A 19,473-nucleotide genomic window follows, 5' to 3' on the forward strand; every position below is an offset into this window, starting at 1 on the left:
AGCATACTCAAACAGATGGATGTTATGTTAGCTAGCTGGCTATGACTTTCCAACACAACACTGGAACTCTTCCAAGTCAAGGTTTTGGTATTACTCATTTAATGCCACCGGGGACCACTGCTTACTGACTGTACACTACTGTTAATGCATGATTGTATGGGGTTTACTAACGCATTAGTTATATTAGCTATGCTGACTATGACATTACTTTACCTAATATGCGATAAGGAACACAACGTGGCTGTTATGAAAGTGAACTGTGTTTACGTGTGAACGGAAACAAACAGAACAAAACGGGGATAAACATACGTACATTTGTCCAATAGAAACTCGTGTTTGCAACTGTTTACACCCTATACAGTGCCTTCAGAAAGTATTCAGACCACTTGACTTTTTCCACATTTTGCTAGGTTACAGCCTTATTCTTATTTAAAGCAAAAACAGGATTTTAGACATTTTCACTAATTTATTGAAAACAAAAAAATGGAAATATTACATTTACATAAGTATTCACAACCTTTAATCAGTACTTTAGAGAAGCACCTTTGGCAGTGATTACAACCTCAAGTCTTTTTGGGTATGACGCTACAAGCTTGGCACAGCTGTATTTGTGGAGTTTCTCCCATTCTTCTCTGCAGATCCTCTCAAGCTCTGTCAGGTTAGATGGGGAGTGTGTTTGCACAGGTATTTTCAGGTATCTCCAGAGATGTTTGATTGAGTTCGTCCAGGCTCTGGCTGGGCCACTCAAGGACATTCAGAGACTTGTCCCGAAGTCACTCCTGCGTTGTCTTGGCTGTGTGTTTCGGGTTGTTGTCCTGTTGGAAGGTGAACCTTTGCCCCAGTCTGAGGCCGTGAGCGTTCTGGAGCAGGTTTTCATCAAGGATCTCTCTGTACTTTGCCTCGATCCTGACTAGTCTCCCAGTCCTTCCCGCTGAAAAACATCCCCACAGCATGAAGCTGCCACCACCATGCTTCATCGTATGGATGGTGCCAGGTTTCCTCCAGAGGTGACAGTAGGCATTCAGGCCAAAGAGTTCAATATTGGTTGCATCAAACTTGAGAATCTTGTTTCTCATGTTTCTGAGTCTTTAGGTGTCGTTTGGCAAACTCCAAGCGGGCTGTCATGTGCCTTTTACTGAGGAGTGGCCATGAAGGCCTGATTGGTGGAGTGCTGCAGAGATAGTCGTCCCTCTGGAAGGTTCTACCATCTCCACAGAGGAACTCTAGAGCTGTCAGATTGACCATCGGGTTCTTGGTCATCTCCCTGACCAAGGTCCTTCTCCCCGATTGCTCAGTTTGGCCGGGCAGCCAGCTCTAGGTGGTTCCAAACTTCTGCCATATAAGTGCCTCGACACAATCCTGTCTCGGCGCTCTACAGACAATTCCTTCAACCTCATGGCTTGGTTTTTGCTCTGACATGCACAACTATGGGACCTTATATAGACAGGTGTGTGCCTTTCCAAATCATGTTCAATCAATTGAGTTTACCACAGGTTGACTCCAATCAAGTTGTAGAAACATCTCAAGGATGATCAATGGAAACAGGATGCACCTGAGCTCAATTTCGAGTCTCATAGCAAAGGGTACGAATACGTATGTAAATATTATTTCAGTTATTTCAGTATTTCAGTTTTTTATTTGTAATAAATGTGCAAAAATGTCTAAAAACCTGTTTTCGCTTTGTCATTATGGGGTATTGTGCATAGATTGCTGAGGATTTTTAATTATGTCATCCATTTTATAATAAGGCTGTAACAAAATGTGTAAAGTCAAGGGGTCTGAATACTTTCCGAAGGCACTGTATCAGCTAGATGCAGGCAAGAGTAGTATTGAATGTCACTGTATGTCCATGTGTCCCTGTCTGTCACCTTAAATTTGTTTCTCGACCTGTGTACAGCTGCGTTGTGAACTTTTATTCATAGGCTAGGTTGTAGCAACCTCATGATGGTTATAGGGAAAATTTGAGTATCACGTAGCAGCCTAAACCTATAGCTGTTACACTGAACTGAGTGAATGGAATATGAATGAGAGTCATCCAACATGCTGTAATATAAATAAGGCCATGCTCCTGAAGAAAAAAAAGTGTCCTCCCTCATCTTAAACGGCACTGACCGCCACTGGTGTGCAACTATCAGATACACATAGCTGATAGTCCACACACACAAGTAGGTCACGTCTGAAGAGAGCTTAAATTTGAAGTAGTAGTAATAAACTCAGCAAAAAAAGAAACGTCCTCTCACTGTCAACTGCGTTTATTTTCAGCAAACTTAACATGTGTAAATATTTGTATGAACATAAACAAGATTCCACAACTGAGAAATAAACTGAACAGGTTCCACAGACATGTGACTAACTGAATTGGAATAATGTGTCCCTGAACAAAGGTGGGGTCAAAATCAAAAGTTAAAGTCAATGCAGCTGGTGGCCACACCAGATACTAAGTACTGCAGTGCATCTCCTCCTCATGGACTGTACCAGATTTGCCAGTTTCTGCTCTGAGATTTTACCCCACTCTTCCACCAAGGCACCTGCAAGTTCCCGGACATTTCTGGGGGGAATGGCCCTAGCCCTCACCCTCCAATACAATAGGTCCCAGACATGCTCAAGGGAATTGAGATCCGGGCTCTTCGCTGGCCATGGCAGAACACTGACATTCCTGTCTTGCAGGAAATCATGCACAAAACGAGCAGTATGGCTGGTGGCATTGTCATGCTGGAGGGTCATGTCAGGATGAGCCTGCAGGAAGGGTACCACATGAGGGAGGATGTTGTCTTCTCTGCAACACACAGCGTTGAGATTGCCTGCAATGACAACAAGCTCAGTCCGATGATGCTGTGACACACTGCCCCAGACCATGACGGACCCTCCACCTCCAAATCGATCCTGCTCCAGAGTACAGGCCTCGGTGTAACGCTCATTCCTTCGACGATAAACGCAAATCCGACCATCACCCCTGGTGAGACAAAACCGCGACTCATCAGTGAAGAGCACTTTTTGCTAGTCCTGTCTGGTCCAGCGACGGTGGGTTTGTGCCCATAGGCAACGTTGTTGCCGGTGATGTCTGGTGAGRACCTGCCTTACAACAGSCCTACAWGCYCTCARTCCAGCCTCTCTCRGCCTATTGCGGACAGTCTGAGCACTGATGGAGGGATTGTGCRTTCCTGGTGTAACTCRGGCAGTTGTTGTTSCCATCCTGTACCTGTCCCGCAGGTGTGATGTTCGGATGTACCGATCCTGTGCAGGTGTTACACGTGGTCTGCCACTGCGAGGACGATCAGCTGTCTGTCCTGTCTCCCTGTTGCGCTGTCTTAGGCATCTCACAGTACGGACATTGCAATTTATTGCCCTGGCCACATCTGCAGTCCTCATGCCTCCTTGCAGCATGCCTAAGTTCACACAGATGAGCAGGGACCCTGGGCATCTTTCTTTTTGTGTATATCAGTCAGTATAAAGTCCTCTTTAGTGGCATAAGTTTTCATAACTGTGACCTTAATTGCCAACCGTCTGTAAGCTGTTAGTGTCTTAACAACCGTTCCACAGGTGCATGTTCATTAATTGTTTATGGTTCATTGAACAAGCATGGTAAAGTGTTTAAGTTATTTGGATTTTTACGAATTAGACAGGGTCCTGACAAAACAATGTTTCTTTTTTTGCTGAGTTTAGTAGCCGTTTGTATCAAGGATAAGACAAGAACAGTGTGCTATGATCCTGAGTTCAAAATTCGAAGAGCACATTTCGCAAGTGCAACATTGCCCTCTATAGGTAGAGTTAACACAATCACTCAATCAAAAACCTTTTATTTATCAACCATATCATTGAGTTGTGCTATATACAGACCAACTGTGCCCAGATGGACAACACACCACCAAACAGTTTTAAATCAAATATACTTTATTAACCAACAACTATTTCTAAAACACAAACACAAAAGCATTCCAAACTGGGTCCCAATTGCTTCTTTTTGAAATGTCAGTAATATCCCTCAAGAGGAAATTAACAAGCTATATTTTTTCAAATAATACAATGGGTTAACAAAGAACTTAGTCACAAGAGATGCTTACAAAAAGAAACAAAAACTTCCAAGTTCAGTCGTCTCTCTCCGAGCTGTCACCTCGACGAGGACTCCTCGAGGTAAAGTGGCTGAAAGAGAGAAAAAGAGAAATTAGTTTTTCCGTCTTCATATATTTGCTGTGCATTAAACACAAATTAAAGTCATTACCTCAGCTGGGAGGAAAAAGGCACCTTAGTTTTTGAGGTGAAGCTTTAGATTTTGAACAGCTGGGACTTATACCATTCAAATAAGCCTTTTAATACATATTTCACATATTGAACTGAAAGATGTGAATGTAATTGTTGTTGATTTATTGCCGAGTCTACCTTTCATTTGTAATGCTTAAGTAGCCTGACTTAATGAACCATCATGCATCTACACCGTTTAAACTGTATGGATGGACAACATTTTCATTGTCTCGTTTCGCTGCTTATCATGCATTGTCAAGCTCTTCCACAGCTCGTTTAGAGAGGAGAAAATTGGGGTCAGACTCAATGCTTCTGCATACCTCCTCGTGGGGGAACCAGACCTGAAGAAGTAAACATACAAGGCATTCAGATTCTTTAGATTTAAAGTGTCCCTTTTTCGTGTATGTCATTTTAAAAATCACTTCTGTTACTTTTCCTGCAGTATGAACATTCAAAAGCTACATGGAATCGGATATTTCAAACCACCTTCAATCTGATTGCTGGCCACATGACTTGTCAAATCTGATTTATTTGCCCTCAAGCTCCTCTTTTGAGTTTGACAAGAACATGACATTGTAGCTAACTAGCTTGTTCATGGTTTAGAAACAAATGAGTGAATGTACTAGAAAGATGAACAGCTACCTAGCTAGCTAGTTGACTGCTGTGGCTAGCCGAAAAGTACTCGCTTTGAAAGTTGGATCATCTTATCATTTGAGGCTTTAAAAGTGATCTTACACGATGATTTTGAACATTCAAAGCAACTGGGAAACGTCCACGGCAGGCATCGTTGTCACCTTAGTTCTCTACAAAACATCTGAGTGATGGGAAGCTCGAGCACCACCACCAATCAGCCTACACCACCGTGCACACACCCGTTGTTACTATGACAACTAGTGTAGCCATGACAGCAAATGACCGCTGTCTGAACACACACACAAATGTATTTTTATTTAACCAGGCAAGTCAGTTAAGAACAAATTCTTATATACAATGACGGCCTACCAAAAGGCAAAAGATCTCCTGTGAGGACAGGGGCTGGGATTAAAAAATAAAATATAGCACAAAACACACATCACGACAAGAGAGACAACACAACACTACATAAAGAGAGACCTAAAGACAACAACATAGCATTGCAGCAACACATGAAAACACAGCATGGTAGAAACACAAGGTAGAAACAACATGGCAGCAGCACAACATGGTAGCAGCAAAAAACATAGTACAAACATTATTGGGCACAGACAACAGCCCAAAGGGCAAGTGCGATTTGGTCGCAAGTACGACAGTCGCTATTACAAAACGCATTTGAAAAACGAAACTGATTTGAGCATTAAGGCCTGCAGTGTGAACAAGGCTTTAGCCCTCACTTCAACTCAATCCACGGAGAGCCGAGTATCTGCGGGGTTTCGCTCTTCCCTTGTATTTGATTGATGAAATAAGTCACTAATTACACTGAACAAAAATATAAATCAACATGCAACAATTTCAATTTTTTTACTGAGTTACAGTTCATATAACGAAAATCGGTCAATTGAAATAAATTCTTCAGGCCCTAAACTATGGATTCACATGGGAACACAGATATGCATCACTTGGTCACAGATATCTTGAAAAAATTCAAAGGTGGCCTGTGGAGTATTGCCACACACCTCTTCAATGGCTGTGCAAAGTTGCTGGATATTGGCGGGAACTGGAACACGCTGTTGTACACGTCGATCCAGAGCATCCCAAACACGGGGCCGTGCATTATCATACTGAAATATGAGGTAGCGGTGGCGGATGAATGGCACGACAATGGGCCTCAGGATCTCGTCACGGTATCTCTGTGTATTGCCATCAATAAAATGCAATTGTGTCCCTTGTCCATAGCTGAACACCAGATACCCCCTAATGTACAGGACTACCTTCATAGATCTACTGCACTGGATCCAAGGTTCAAGTCCCTGTCTCACCTAGACCCTGCCCTGCACCGGAGGACATACAGTGATCTCACCACTGAGATTGTGGCCACTGAAGAGGTCAAAATAAAAAATAAGGATGAATTACTTAAATAATAAATATACTGCAGTCTATGCTATTGCTATTAGAATCATCCATTTTTGATTTGGAATAATAATGGCTTTTATTAAATGTTATTGCCACAATTATAGTTCCATGAAGTACGAAAATAAATAATTTGCTTAATAGATCAAGTCATTTTTTCTGCAGGGTCAAGCCACAGAGCCGACAGGAGCAGACTCAGAGGCAACTCCTCCACAAAATAATTTGGCCATGAAGGAGCGTTTCGGGGAGACCTTTGCGAGCAAAGACACAGGAAAGACGTTTGCCAACACCATCAAAGAGGAGGAGGCATCCTACAAGCAGCAAGTGGCATTCCAGTGGATGGTGATCCACTGGCATGGTGGAAAAGCAATGAGTGTAAATACCCTCACATTGCCACGATGGCAAGACCCCACCTGGCTGTGCCTGGCACTTCAGTTCCTAGCGAGAGGGTGTACTCCACGGCAGAGGACATAGTGACTGCAAAGAGGTCTACCCTCTCCCCAGACAATGTAGACATCCTCATCTTTTTGAAAAAGAATTTGAAGTTATAAGCTCAGGTCTGCTTTGCTTTCTTAACTTTTTTTTGATGATGTGGACACAGGCAATTTGTTCACTATTGTTCAGTGTTGGATTCGACATTTTGAACATTGAGATGTTAAAGACATGATAGATTAGACGCATAGTATATTAAGGAGTGAGATCTGTAGAATGACAGAGAGGCTTTGGAATGTGTTGGGGGACCGGAGGAGAGCACCGTGTTGATACAGGAAAGACAGATGGACATCTGTGGATTAGGTGAGGTCAGGAGGTGAGGTCAGATCCCCTTAAGGGAGTAATAAGGGTTTGGTATCCTGTTACACTTTTGGAGAGGATTGGAGAGAAGGAGGAGTGTCTTAAGTGGGATGTATGTAACTGTGATGGTGATAAATGTCTTGCTGTCTGAATACAGCTGTACAGAACCTTTGGGAAGAATTAAACTTGGTTAAGGTTCTCTAGTGTCCGTGAGTCATTTACTATCAAAAATAAGAACCTAACAAAAGGAAGAAGGTATCATGCCTGATATTGCACTTCAATTTAACAATTAAGTATTGAATATTTTATTTTAAGATTTTATTTAAACATTGAAAAGTTCCTTGCTTTAAGTGTTCTTTAAGTAAAATGGAAAGCAAAGTTATATTTGTCTCCCTTTTTTTTGCTGACCCGAAAAATGATCCGATCCATTTAATCAGGTTCTTGATATGCCACAGGTGGATGGATTATCTTGGCAAACTATTAATGCTCACTAACAGGAATGTAAACAAATTTGTGCACAAAATTTGAGAGAAATAAGCTTTTTGTGGAACATTTCTGGGATCTTTTATTTCAGCTCATGAAACATGGGACAAACACTTGTTATGTTTATATTTTTGTTCAATGTACTAACGAACTCTCCTCACCTGGTTGTCTCTCTTCATTTAAAAAGGGAAAACCCGCAGACACCATGCCCTCCATAGAATGAGTTTGACACCTGCTTTAGTCTCTTAAGTCAGTGACATAATATATCAAGGGGACAAATGTCTAAATTGTAATATCCGAAACGGTCAACTCCAACACAAAATTGTATTTTGTTGTGGTAGTGACAATCTTTGGGGATTGACATAAACTGCTGCATTAAGTGTTAATTACTCAATTTATGTAGCTGCATTGTTGACCACAGCACCGAAACGCTGATCAAAGCATTGAAACAGTTATATTTCTCACCTGGTCTTTGCACGAGAAAGTGACCTAGACCTTGATCTGGACTTTGACCGAGATCTAAAAAGAAATGAGGGAGAAAAAGCATCAACACCCATCATTTAATAAATAAGTGAACAATGTTATTTTTATTTAACCTTTATTTATTTATACACAATGTGGGATCTTTAAATAATGCAAGCAAGTCCATTTTTCTACAATTTACCTTGATCTCTTGGGGGTAAGGGCTCTAGATCTTCTAGGAGAACGAGAGCGGCGTGGAGAGAAGGATCTTGATCTAGAACAGAGATATCAAAGCTGTTAGCTAACATACATGCAGACCCGGTAAACTCTGCATTGCCATTCCTGATCAACTACTCTGTCGTACTACCGTAACACATACACATCTGTATATGTTTATGTGGTGAATGTATGTATGTGGAGTTGTGTATAGCATAAGTGTAATGACAATTTACTCTGCACTGAGTGTACAAAACATTAGGAACACCTACTCTTTCCATGACAACCCAGGGCTCTCCAACCCCTGTTCCTGGAGAGCTAACGTCCTGTAGGTTTTCACTCAAACTCTAATCTAGCACACCTGATTCTAATAATTAGCTGGTTGAGCAGCTGAATCAGGTTAGTTACAATTGGGGTTGGAGCAAAAACCTACAGGAAGGTAGCTATCCAGGAACAGGGTTGGAGAACCGTGACAGACTGACCAGGTGAAAGCTATGATCCCTTATTGATGTCACTTGTAAAATCCACTTCAATTAGTGTAGAGATTGAAGGGGGGGGGGGGGTCACTACCCAAAGGACATCCAGAGAGCTTGACACAACCGTGGGAAACATTGTAATCAACATGGGCCAGCATCCCTGTGGAACACTTGACACCTTGTAGACTCCATGCCCGATGAATGAGGCTGTTCTAAAGGCAAAAGAGGGTGCAACTGAATATTAGGAAAGTGTCCCTAATGTTTTGTACACTCAGTGTATATACAGTGCATTTGGAAAGTATTCAGACCTCTTCCAATTTCCACATTTTGTTTCGTTACAGCCTTATATAAAAAAAAAAAAATGAAATAAAATATTTTCCTCATCAATCTACACACAATACCCATGATGACAAAGCGAAAACAGGTTTTTAGAAATTTTAGCAAAAATTATATAAAAAACCTATTTACATAAGTATTCAGACCCTTTGCTATGAGACTCGAAATTGAGCTCAGGTAAATAAATAAAATCCAATTGTATGTCACATACACGTGTTTAGCAGATGTTATTGCAGCTGTAGCGAAATGCTTGTGAGTAAAGGTCTGAATACTTATGGAAATGTGATTTTATATATATACACTGCTCAAAAAATAAAGGGAACACTTAAACAACAACATGTAACTCCAAGTCAATCACACTTCTGTGAAATCAAACTGTCCACTTAGGAAGCAACACTGATTGACAAAATTTCACATGCTGTTGTGCAAATAGAATAGACAAAAGTGGAAATTATAGGCAATTAGCAAGACACCCCAATAAAGGAGTGGTTCTGCATGTGGTGACCACAGACCACTTCTCAGTTCCTATGCTTCGTGGCTGATGTTTTGGTCACTTTTGAATGCTGGCGGTGCTTTCACTCTAGTGGTAGCATGAGACGGAGTGCTACAACCCACACAAGTGGCTCAGGTAGTGCAGCTCATCCAGGATGGCACATCAATGCGAGCTGTGGCAAGAAGGTTTGCTGTGTCTGTCAGCGTAGTGTCCAGAGCATGGAGGCACTACCAGGAGACAGGCCAGTACATCAGGAGACGTGGAGGAGGCCGTAGGAGGGCAACAACCAGCAGCAGGACCGCTACCTCCGCTTTTGTGCAAGGAGAAGCACTGCCAGAGCCCTGCAAAATTACCTCCAGCAGGCCACAAATGTGCATGTGTCTGCTCAAACGGTCAGAAAGAGACTCCATGAGGGTGGTATGAGGCCCGACGGTCCACAGTGGGGGTTGTGCTTACAGCCCAACACCGTGCAGGACGTTTGGCATTGCCAGAGAACACCAAGATTGGCAAATTCGCCACTGGCGCCCTGTGCTCTTCACAGATGAAAGCAGGTTCACACGCACATGTGACAGACGTGACAGAGTCTGGAGACGCGGTGGAGAACGATCTGCTGCCTGCAACATCCTCCAGCATGACCGTTTGGGCGTGGGTCAGTCATGGTGTGGGTGGCATTTCTTTGGGGGCCGCACAAACCCTCCATGTGCTCGCCAGAGGTAGCCTGGACTGCCATTAGGTACCGAGATGAGATCCTCAGACCCCTTGTGAGGAACATATGCTGGTCGGTTGGCCATGGGTTCCTCCTAATGCAAGACAATGCTAGACCTCATGTGCTGGAGGTGTGTCAGCAGTTCCTGCAAGAGGAAGGCATTGATGCTATGACTGACCCGCCCGTTCCCCAGACCTGAATCCAATTGAGCACATCTGGACATCATGTCTCGCTCCATCCACCAACGCCACGTTGCACCACAGACTGTCCAGGAGTTGGTCTGGAGGAGATCCCTCAGGAGACCATCCGCCACCTCATCAGGAGCATGCCCAGGCGTTGTAGGGAGTCATACAGGCACGTGGAGGCCACACACACTACTGAGCCTAATTTTGACTTGTTCTAAGGACATTACATCAAAGTTGGATCAGCCTGTAGTGTGGTTTTCCACTTTAATTTTGAGTGTGACTCCAAATCCAGACCTCCATGGGTTGATAAATTTGATTCCATTGATCATTTTTGTGTGATTTTGTTGTCAGCACATTCAACTATGTAAAGAAAAAAGTATTTAATAAGAATATTTCATTCATTCAGATCTAGGATGTGTTATTTTAGTGTTCCCTTTATTTTATTGAGCAGTGTATATATTTTTATTTTACATTTGCAACATTTCTAAAAACCTGTTTTTGCTTTGTCTCTATGGGGTATTGTGTGTAGATGGATGAGGGAGATTATTATTGTACAATCATTTTTATTTCATCATAAGTGTTATGAAAAAAGAGGACCAAGAATAGACCCCTGAGGAACTCCATTGATGATTGAGTTAGTTGGACAACAGCGCCTTTGGAACAAGAAAGGACAATGCATAAGAGCGCTCACCTCCTGCTACGGTCCCGGCTGCGAGAGCGAGAATACCTCCTCCCACCGGACCTGGAATGAGACCGGGACCTAAACCACATCCAAACGAGGTGGAGGGAGGGAAAGAAGGACAGTTCAAAGCAGGCCCCGCGAAGCCCCACATAAGACTGCCTTAGTCTGTTTTTATTTCTAACCTGACCACTGACAACAACAATCACCCTAAGCCCACTGACGCTCTGACACTGTCTCAAGTCAACACACAAAAAGGGGGGATTACATTAGATTTAACATTACACGTGCAATGATACTGGTAGTAGGAGTCACTATATAGACATAGCTGTTCATGGAGCTAACGTATCCTGCTTAAAGCAGGCCTTTCAGTTCTCTAGTAAAGAGTGGAAGAGAGGAATGTTATTGTCAAGTCATACATTACATTGGAGATAAAAACACATTAATTGGTACTTGAAATAAACCTTGCAAGTTTGCCCGGTTGACCCACTTTGGACCAAGGTTCGAGCAGATCTAGGCGATCTAGAAGTATCTATCAGCCGACCTCTGCATCTAGTCGTGTTCTTCGATTTCTAACGATGATGGTCGTATTGACAGCCAAATCGCTTGATTGAGACTTGATAGATGCAAGGCGATTTTTCTAGACGGGACCATGGTCTACCAGGTTGTCCTCTTTACAAAACCCCAGGCCCAAATTGATAACCAAATCATCTGGTGCATTGTCAGCCCTCTATGAAATCTTTAAGGTGCAGCTAGATGTGGCAGTTGCTTGAGAAGGGGAGGTCTGGCTGATCGATCAACCCCATGGTCATAGAAGGATTGAAAGTGTGGAATTTGCTAGATGCCTCATGAAATCGTTAAGGATCGTGACACTCTGAATCAAACGACGAAACCTGAAATGTTTTGACCAGGTAAGTTGTTAACAAAAAAAATCCCACATAACAGTTCAGAAGTATTTCCATATTTTAAACGGGATTTAAGTGACAGACGGAGACAAAAGTAGCAACAACAACAGGTAGCCTAGACACAGGCAGTTTGTCAAGATTGTATAATAATCATCTTTACCTTTTTTTATATATCTACATAAGACACTGAAAAATCAAGACAATGAAAAATAAGCGACAACTACCAAAATAGGAAAAAAGACCAAAACAAGCTAAATCTGATGCATTGGTTAAGGAGGCTTACCTGCTCCTCCTGCGTCGACTGTAGCGGTGGCAGTCGTAGGCATAGTGCCCCCGCTCACCACACTCATAGCACTTGTCGTTGGAGTCAAAGGCCCGGTTGGTGGGCGCACGCTCGTACCGAGATCGTCGCTGCATCCCTGTAGATAATTCAACTCGAATTCGAGATCCAGAAATTAACCTGAAAGGACAGTCAGTTCAATGGTAAGCAAATTGCACAATGGCATAGTTCACTTTAAAAAGAGGACATGAGGAAACCCATCTAAAGCGCAACAAGCAGTTAGGAACATGCCTAAAGTGTTTCATCTGGATAGCAGCAAATGAGTAACAAGGTCATACCAGCTACCAGCTTACTGATAGATGTTCCTAAACCAATCAAATGCTTCAATATTTGCAAAGAGCAAACTACATTATTGACTGGCAAACGTCAACAACACTGGTGCCCTCTGAGCCCTTACAGCTTGTAGGTCTTGGAGAGTAGGCTAAACTTGGGGGCGAAGTCTGGAGTCTTGAGGTACCACTTACTTGCCGTCAAGGCCACGGACCGCATCTTCTGCATCCCGGGTGTCTTCAAACTCCACAAAGGCAAAGCCCGGGGGGTTCCTCGCAATCCACACTGTTCTCAAGGGTCCGTAATACCCGAACGCCCGCTCTAGTTCTCCTTTCCCTGCAGCAGTGCCCAGGTTACCGACGTAAACCTTAGCGTCTGCAAAGGAAACATAGAAAGAGGTGCCAACCACTGCTGCAACTCACTGATTCCGTTTCCCGATAGGCCTTTGATTTCCCACTCCCCTAAGCTCAGTATCAAAAGTAACGCCATGTATTGAGGTCAGCGAACGATTAGCATAGAGTTGGCCTGAGGCAGTTCCTCATGCTATGGTTTAAATTAAATTATGTGTCAGGCATATGAACATAATATTGTGTGCTTTTCCACATAACAATGAGCTGCATGTAGTGATTTACTGCAACTAGGTATCACCTAAATCACACTTGACCAAATATTTGAAGCCTGAAAATGTGATAAATTAAGCAAAGAATCAACCTTAAGCAGTTTAGCCTGAAGCAGTTTAGCCTGAAGACCCGGCATTGAATTGCATTGAATTCTACGTCGGGCAGAAATATGCGTTTGGATCAGGAAAGTTTCCTCTCACGACCTCTACAAGCCAAAATGTTGAATAAAAAGATTTTTTAGTTTTTCGTACTTTTCCCCCCCAATTTCGTGATATCCAAGAAACACCGTCCAACTGGCGACCGAGGTCAGCTTACAGCCACCTGGCCGGCCACAAGGAGTCGCTAGAGCACGATGGGACAAGGAAATCCCGGCAGGCCAAACCCTCCCCTAACCCGGACGACGCTGGGATAATTGTGCGCTGTCTCGTGGGTCTCCCGGTCACGGCCGGCTGCGAGACAGATTAAATTATATTTTTACTCACTTTATCGGTTGTCCATGTGGTTTGTCATTTTGCAGGTAGCAATGTGAGACATTAGATCGACAGGAAGTATAATTACATAAACTTTTCAAAGCCCTGGTAGTGTGTTCAGATTTCGATCACTCGAAGCATGTGCACAAGAGACGCATGCTCGTGCATGTGTTTACATGGTTCTGCGCATGCTTCACGTGATAGATATCTGAACGCACTACCAGCGCCTTAAAGTTAATTGAAGTATACTTTCCTGTGTATATGTCTCATATTCTTACAGACACCCTGTTAAGTCATTCAACATTCTGGCTTGTGAGGACATTTTCCAAACAAATGTATGGCATTAATCTCAGACTGTGAACCAGAGCTATCACAGTGCAGTTGAAACAAAGCGATCCCCGCCCCTGTTTTGTTAAAAAGCTGAGGGATGTGCTGGAGAAATGTAACCAATCTCAAATCCATAGAGCAATGGATATAAGGAATTACCATCTATGATATCAAATGTATAGTTTTAACCATGTTGAGGCTTTATATCTAGTGTTTGTTAACATTTACATTGTTTGCAAACATTGGCGTAAAACATGCTTATATTTTGAGTTCTGATGGTGTACAACAGTTGAACTATGGTCATGAGGCATTTAAGCCGCAATATGTTACTTTTTTGTTATGGAAAATATATTTCACAGCGGTTTAGATGGTACAATGATTCTCTACACAATGACTGATTGTTTTGTCACAAACTGAAATTAAGTAAATTATTAGAATTTTAGCAAACAGGAAATTGCGGAGCGATCTGCATATTGCACCTTTAAATTCTTCAAGAATCAATGCAACAATGGGCACATTTCATTCATTTATAGGTCCACAAATGGATGTAGCAACTGCAGATTGCCCCCATTAAAACATTTCGATCGAAAAATAGCTACATAATAAAGCAATTGATTAGCGAATCGGGTGTGCTAGGAAGGCTAAATACGCCTAATGTAGCTAGCTAGTTAACCAAGCATGAGATTATCTTCACGAATACGGAGTTTGACGTCAATATATATTTTGTCTAATATTGAACATGCGTTAGGTTAGCCTTTTGTGCATTATTTTGTGATGTTAAAATCCGTTATGCTATTTAGTTTACCTCCTCCGTTTCGACCGTGTCTTGACATGATTCAAGGCCCGCTTTACAATCAATCTGCGCATGTGCGTGTCAAACGCATTCTCCTGAGAGGACGGTCAGACAGGACGGCTCACAAAATGTACTCTTGCAATACAATAAAATGCTAAATCACTCATATTTCATACCATGAATCACACAGTACACTATTAGGTTGGTGAAGGTATTTAATTATTCGGGCCGGAACCTTTGGAATTGTATCACTGTTTACAACGACACATTTGACCGTCGGACAAATTCAATCACAGGCTCAATCCAGCTAGCCAGCTCTAGCACCTGATTTGAAGATTAAAGTCCAGTGTAGGTTATTTTCGGTCAGTATATTGAAACAGTCATGGATGTGGCGTCAACTGAAGCCACTGAATTGGTGTAGATATGTCAACAAAGAAGTGACAGCAACATCATGGTTGGGTTAGGCTTGCTTGTTCTGTCCACTATGACTCATTGTTTCCATTTGATACTACGGGCTGTGGTCTATCTTGGTTTAGTTATAAAAATCTGAGGCCTACACATGTTGCTCCAGAGCCAGTACTGTCCAGTACTGTTTTTCCTTCAGACAAGAATGCGTCAAAACTTTGTTCATTTGCACAATGTCTCAAGTTCACATGTCCAAACTCACAAAAAAAATGACATTTGGTAGTTGCTACCTATTTATGTGTAACTTTATGAGCTGGATTGCCTGTCTTCGCTAACGAGCGGATTAGTTTATATTTAGCAAGCAACCTCCATTGAAATTCACTATTACTTCTGCACATTTTGTTAGCATTCTGGCAATGGCGTTTTTTTTTTTTTGGCGCAACCTTGTGTACCAAGCCGGTAATAACGTATTGTAATGAAACAGGCAGGAAGCAGGTCTCGAACCCTCGACCTTCTAGCTCGAAGTCCGGCGCGCTATCGACTGTGCCGCAAAAGCATGCTCGTGCATGCTCTCGCTTATAAACCCAGGGTCGTTACAGTATATATCAATATGAAAGAAGAATGGTATGACGATATGAAAATCTGGATACTGTCCAACCATACCAAAAATACATGAGGGAATCTCATCCTTACACATTGAGCTACAGTATTACATTGTGTGTTATAACTAAGTAGTCCTCCAGAGCACTACAACTTCACAGATGTTGGGGTCGATTTGGAATGGGCACTTGACACAGAGAAGAAGGGTTTTATGTAATGTCACAGCCAAATAAGTATACCATAGTGCCCTACAATGATAGGCCTCAACAGCAGTCATACTGGAGCTTAACGTTTTTCAAAGCATCTTACTGTCATGAATGTCATAACCTTGTTTAAATATGATAAGATTGGGTTATTGTCTCATTTAGCTAGAAAATAATTTTCATAAATGTGTTATACTTTGTGATATTCATATTCTATTCACAGAACATTGTTACACTGCCTGTGTATGAAATCACATCCTCATGACATATCAGCTTATGTCTTATCTATTATTCTCTTATCCACCTTTCTTATCACTACATACCCACCTACAATAAAACACAGGAATGAAGCGAGAAATGGTCCCGTAATAGTGTAGTTTATTGAATGGTGGAACTGTAGAGGGGGAGAAAGAGAAGGAGAGGGAGGGATAGATAGAGAGAGAGAAAGAAGGATAGGGAAGGGGATTCTCAAATGGGAAAAAGTCCATCCTCTCCTCCACTCCTGTCCTCTTCTACACTGTGACCCGGAAACCAAAAATTGTTCACCATATGTAGGATAGTATCAAATCGGAGGAGTTTCCTCCTCTAACTCCATAGCCTAAGCACAGATGTATCCTCCCAGCAGTTAACGTGAAAGTGTTTTAAAATTCGCCACACCCCCTTTCAATCAGTTATTGTTTTCTCTGAGAAAAGCATGCCCATAGTTAAAAACAATACACTACTTATCCCTCTATAAAATGTCTAGTGCAACTATCTAAATGTATTTTTACCACTTAACACATGTATTTGGGGATTACTCAATTGTAAATGTAATTTGCCTGATGACATGCTAGTGGAGAGTCATTTGATCAAGCACATTTGTTTCCAGGTTTCCTTTCCTCACCTCCTCTCCTTGATTACCTTTGACCTTTTTCAAAAGGAGGCGAGGAGAGGACGGAGGTGAGGACGCGAGGAGTCGAGCAAAACCAATGGAGATTCTCCCATTGAGGGACAGAGATACAGAGGAAAGGGCAAAGAGGGACAATGAGAGACAGAGAGGGATGAAGGGAGAGGCAGGTTGGCAGTCCTCTCTTTGCACTACAGATACAGGAGGCTTCATTGGCTCAGCTGGACCTGAAGGAAAGCACTCAGCCACTGTAGCCCTCCAAACAGCGACCTGTGTTCACCTCATTGCAATAATAACCCTTGCTTTGTGCACAGCGATATAGGGGGAACTTCTTATGTATTGTACAAAAGGAGCATAGTACTTTTTGCCTTGGGGGAATTGGTTTTCACCCCCGCACATAGGTTGCCAGACAATTTCTCGAATGTTAAAGGCCTTATAATTTTGATCTCTAGTACGAAAGACCCTATCAAGGTCATTGATAATGCTGTGGCTTCCTCTTTCCTTCATACAGGACTCTAGGCAGGGAGAGAATGTGGTAAAGAAGATTATACAGTCATTGTTATCTATCAGATGTAATATGGGGTATCCCATTTGCTGGGTAGTAATACTCAGGGGACGATACTCTGCGTGGTAGGCATCATACGGTGTGGCTGCGATGATCTTGTCCCCTTTGTAGATTTGGCCAGCAGTAAGTGCCGCCCGGACCCCCTGTGGTTCAACGCTGACATCCAACTGTCCAGTCTGGCACTGCTGTTGGGTGAGCCTCACAGCTGTCATGACTGGACTGTTCGGGTCAGGTTACCGTGGACCACACTCCTACAAAAGACATCTCTCACACCCACCAGAGGGGGAGAGATCGAGAGGTATGGAGGTGTTTTTTTTTTATGACACCTCACACCCAATGTACATCTTAAGTCAGCAGACAAAATCCCTTTGTCCTCTTTTGTAGGAGTGTGGTCCACGGTAACCTGACCTGAACAGACCAGTCATGACAGTTCCCCTCTGGAGGGTTAAACTTGGAAGGATTCTGCATGTTGCAACCCGACATGGTAGGTCCAGCGGTGGCTCTGTGTTCCCGGCCTTCCACGGGAATGCCCAAAAGATTGGTCTGTCACCCGCTCTTGGACGGTACCGGACAGTATCCTGACTGTTACCATGATCCTTGGTCTTATTTCCCTTGGCGTGTGTACCCACTACGTACAAAGGCGCACACGTACAATGGAAGACCTAATGAGGTCTTATACTAGGATCACCCGTGGAACGGAAGCGATCCCGATTTTCGGAAAGTTGGCAATAGATCCTGAAACTCCATCAGGGGTCCATCGACAGCATCCCCAGCCTCCTCTACCGAATTCACTAGCACAGTCCTGTAATGTCCCCAATGTAAGCTTTGTCGTTCAGGGTGCCATTTTTTCAAGTGCCTTAACTACCCACCTAAGTCGGATCGCCCTAGATATGACATTAGAGACAATGCCATGATAGTCATTTAGCCAAGACCTTGGACATATATAGAACACAGTCCAAATTAGATGAATAAGGTGTGGTAGCTATATTTTGTATATCTCTTGTTTATGTTTTTATTAATTTTGTTTAATTTCCTTTGACATTTAGGAAGTGATAGAGCCATAAACAAGTTCCCCATACAACCACCAGTTAGAGCCACAACGGCGCTCATTTGGGGAAGAAATGTAATGATGCCTGAGTGTGGTGCGTTATTAACATCTGCCAAAGTTACTGCCTAGATCCACTAGCCGGGACAACCGGACGACGGGCCGGGAACACAGAGCCACCGCTGGACCTACCATGTCCATTCTGGTGGTGATCTGCAGCTTGCAGAAATCCTACCAGGGTAAATCACCAGAAGGGGACTGCTACAATGATCCACAAACCAGGAAAGCTGATGGCTATATGGTGGGTTGCAACATGCAGAATCCTTCCAAGTTTAACCCACTAGAGGGGGACTGTCATGACTGGTCTGTTCAGGTCAGGTTACCGTGGACCACACTCCTACAAGAGACATCTGTCACACCCGCCAGAGGGGGAGAGATCAAGAGCTATTACAAAACATTGTAATTTGAAGAGTTTTCACAATATGTACCTGATGTTTGCATAATGTGTGTTGTGTGGAAAATGTCCAGATCAAAGAGAATGTTTTTGTAAAGATGAAATGTGAAGTTTGTCTAAATTGCAGGCAAAAACGTCCATTTTTGACCCAGTTAAGTTAAGAATTAACATTATGACTAGGTGACCACGAGCTGCAGCCAAGGTCCGATGAGCTGTAACCCCAAAACGCAACACGAGGTTGAAGACAAAGGAACCTTTTAACAATCTATGCTACGGATGAGTAGTTGTTTCTAAGAGTGTGAATTCAAGCAGGACCACCCGGTTACCACTCTCCAAGGAATCGTGTGTCTACACTGTTTTCATTCCTACGTCGGAGCCCTGAGCTACACGGCTGGCTGTTCTCAGAAGACCCCTTTTCAGAACAAGGGCAAGGAAACAGACCACTAAGACAAAGGACACTGACATCGTGAGGACAAT

The 19,473-nt window shown here is 42.9% G+C and overlaps 1 protein-coding gene and 1 pseudogene across 1 annotated transcript; both read right to left on the reverse strand.

Moving 5' to 3' along the window:
• Positions 1–2,720: 2,720 nt before the first annotated feature.
• On the reverse strand, positions 2,721–3,421 carry LOC112080713 (uncharacterized; annotated as a pseudogene).
• A 449-nt stretch (positions 3,422–3,870) lies between these two features.
• On the reverse strand, positions 3,871–14,953 carry LOC112080715 (serine/arginine-rich splicing factor 7). The gene is made up of 7 exons (XM_024146553.2): positions 14,851–14,953; positions 12,823–13,003; positions 12,302–12,478; positions 11,126–11,194; positions 8,225–8,296; positions 8,026–8,079; positions 3,871–4,140 (listed from the first exon to the last, which is right to left on the reverse strand). The coding sequence occupies exons 1-7, from the start codon at positions 14,876–14,878 to the stop codon at positions 4,086–4,088; spliced, it is 636 nt and encodes a 211-aa protein (XP_024002321.1). The 5' UTR covers positions 14,879–14,953; the 3' UTR covers positions 3,871–4,085.
• Between the last annotated feature and the right edge of the window lie 4,520 nt (positions 14,954–19,473).

This window comes from Salvelinus sp. IW2-2015, unplaced genomic scaffold (assembly GCF_002910315.2).
Source record: "Salvelinus sp. IW2-2015 unplaced genomic scaffold, ASM291031v2 Un_scaffold16450, whole genome shotgun sequence".
Lineage (NCBI taxonomy): Eukaryota > Metazoa > Chordata > Actinopteri > Salmoniformes > Salmonidae > Salvelinus > Salvelinus sp. IW2-2015.

Bases quoted from the DNA above. Each gene is read 5' to 3' on its own strand.
- LOC112080715 (XM_024146553.2), bottom strand. From the start codon at position 14,878: ATGTCAAGACACGGTCGAAACGGAGGAG. The intron at 13,004-14,850 runs GTAAACTAAATA...TTTCCTTTGCAG, and splicing joins ACACGGTCGAAACGGAGGAG to ACGCTAAGGTTTACGTCGGT. The intron at 12,479-12,822 runs GTAAGTGGTACC...CTGTCCTTTCAG, and splicing joins GTCCGTGGCCTTGACGGCAA to GTTAATTTCTGGATCTCGAA.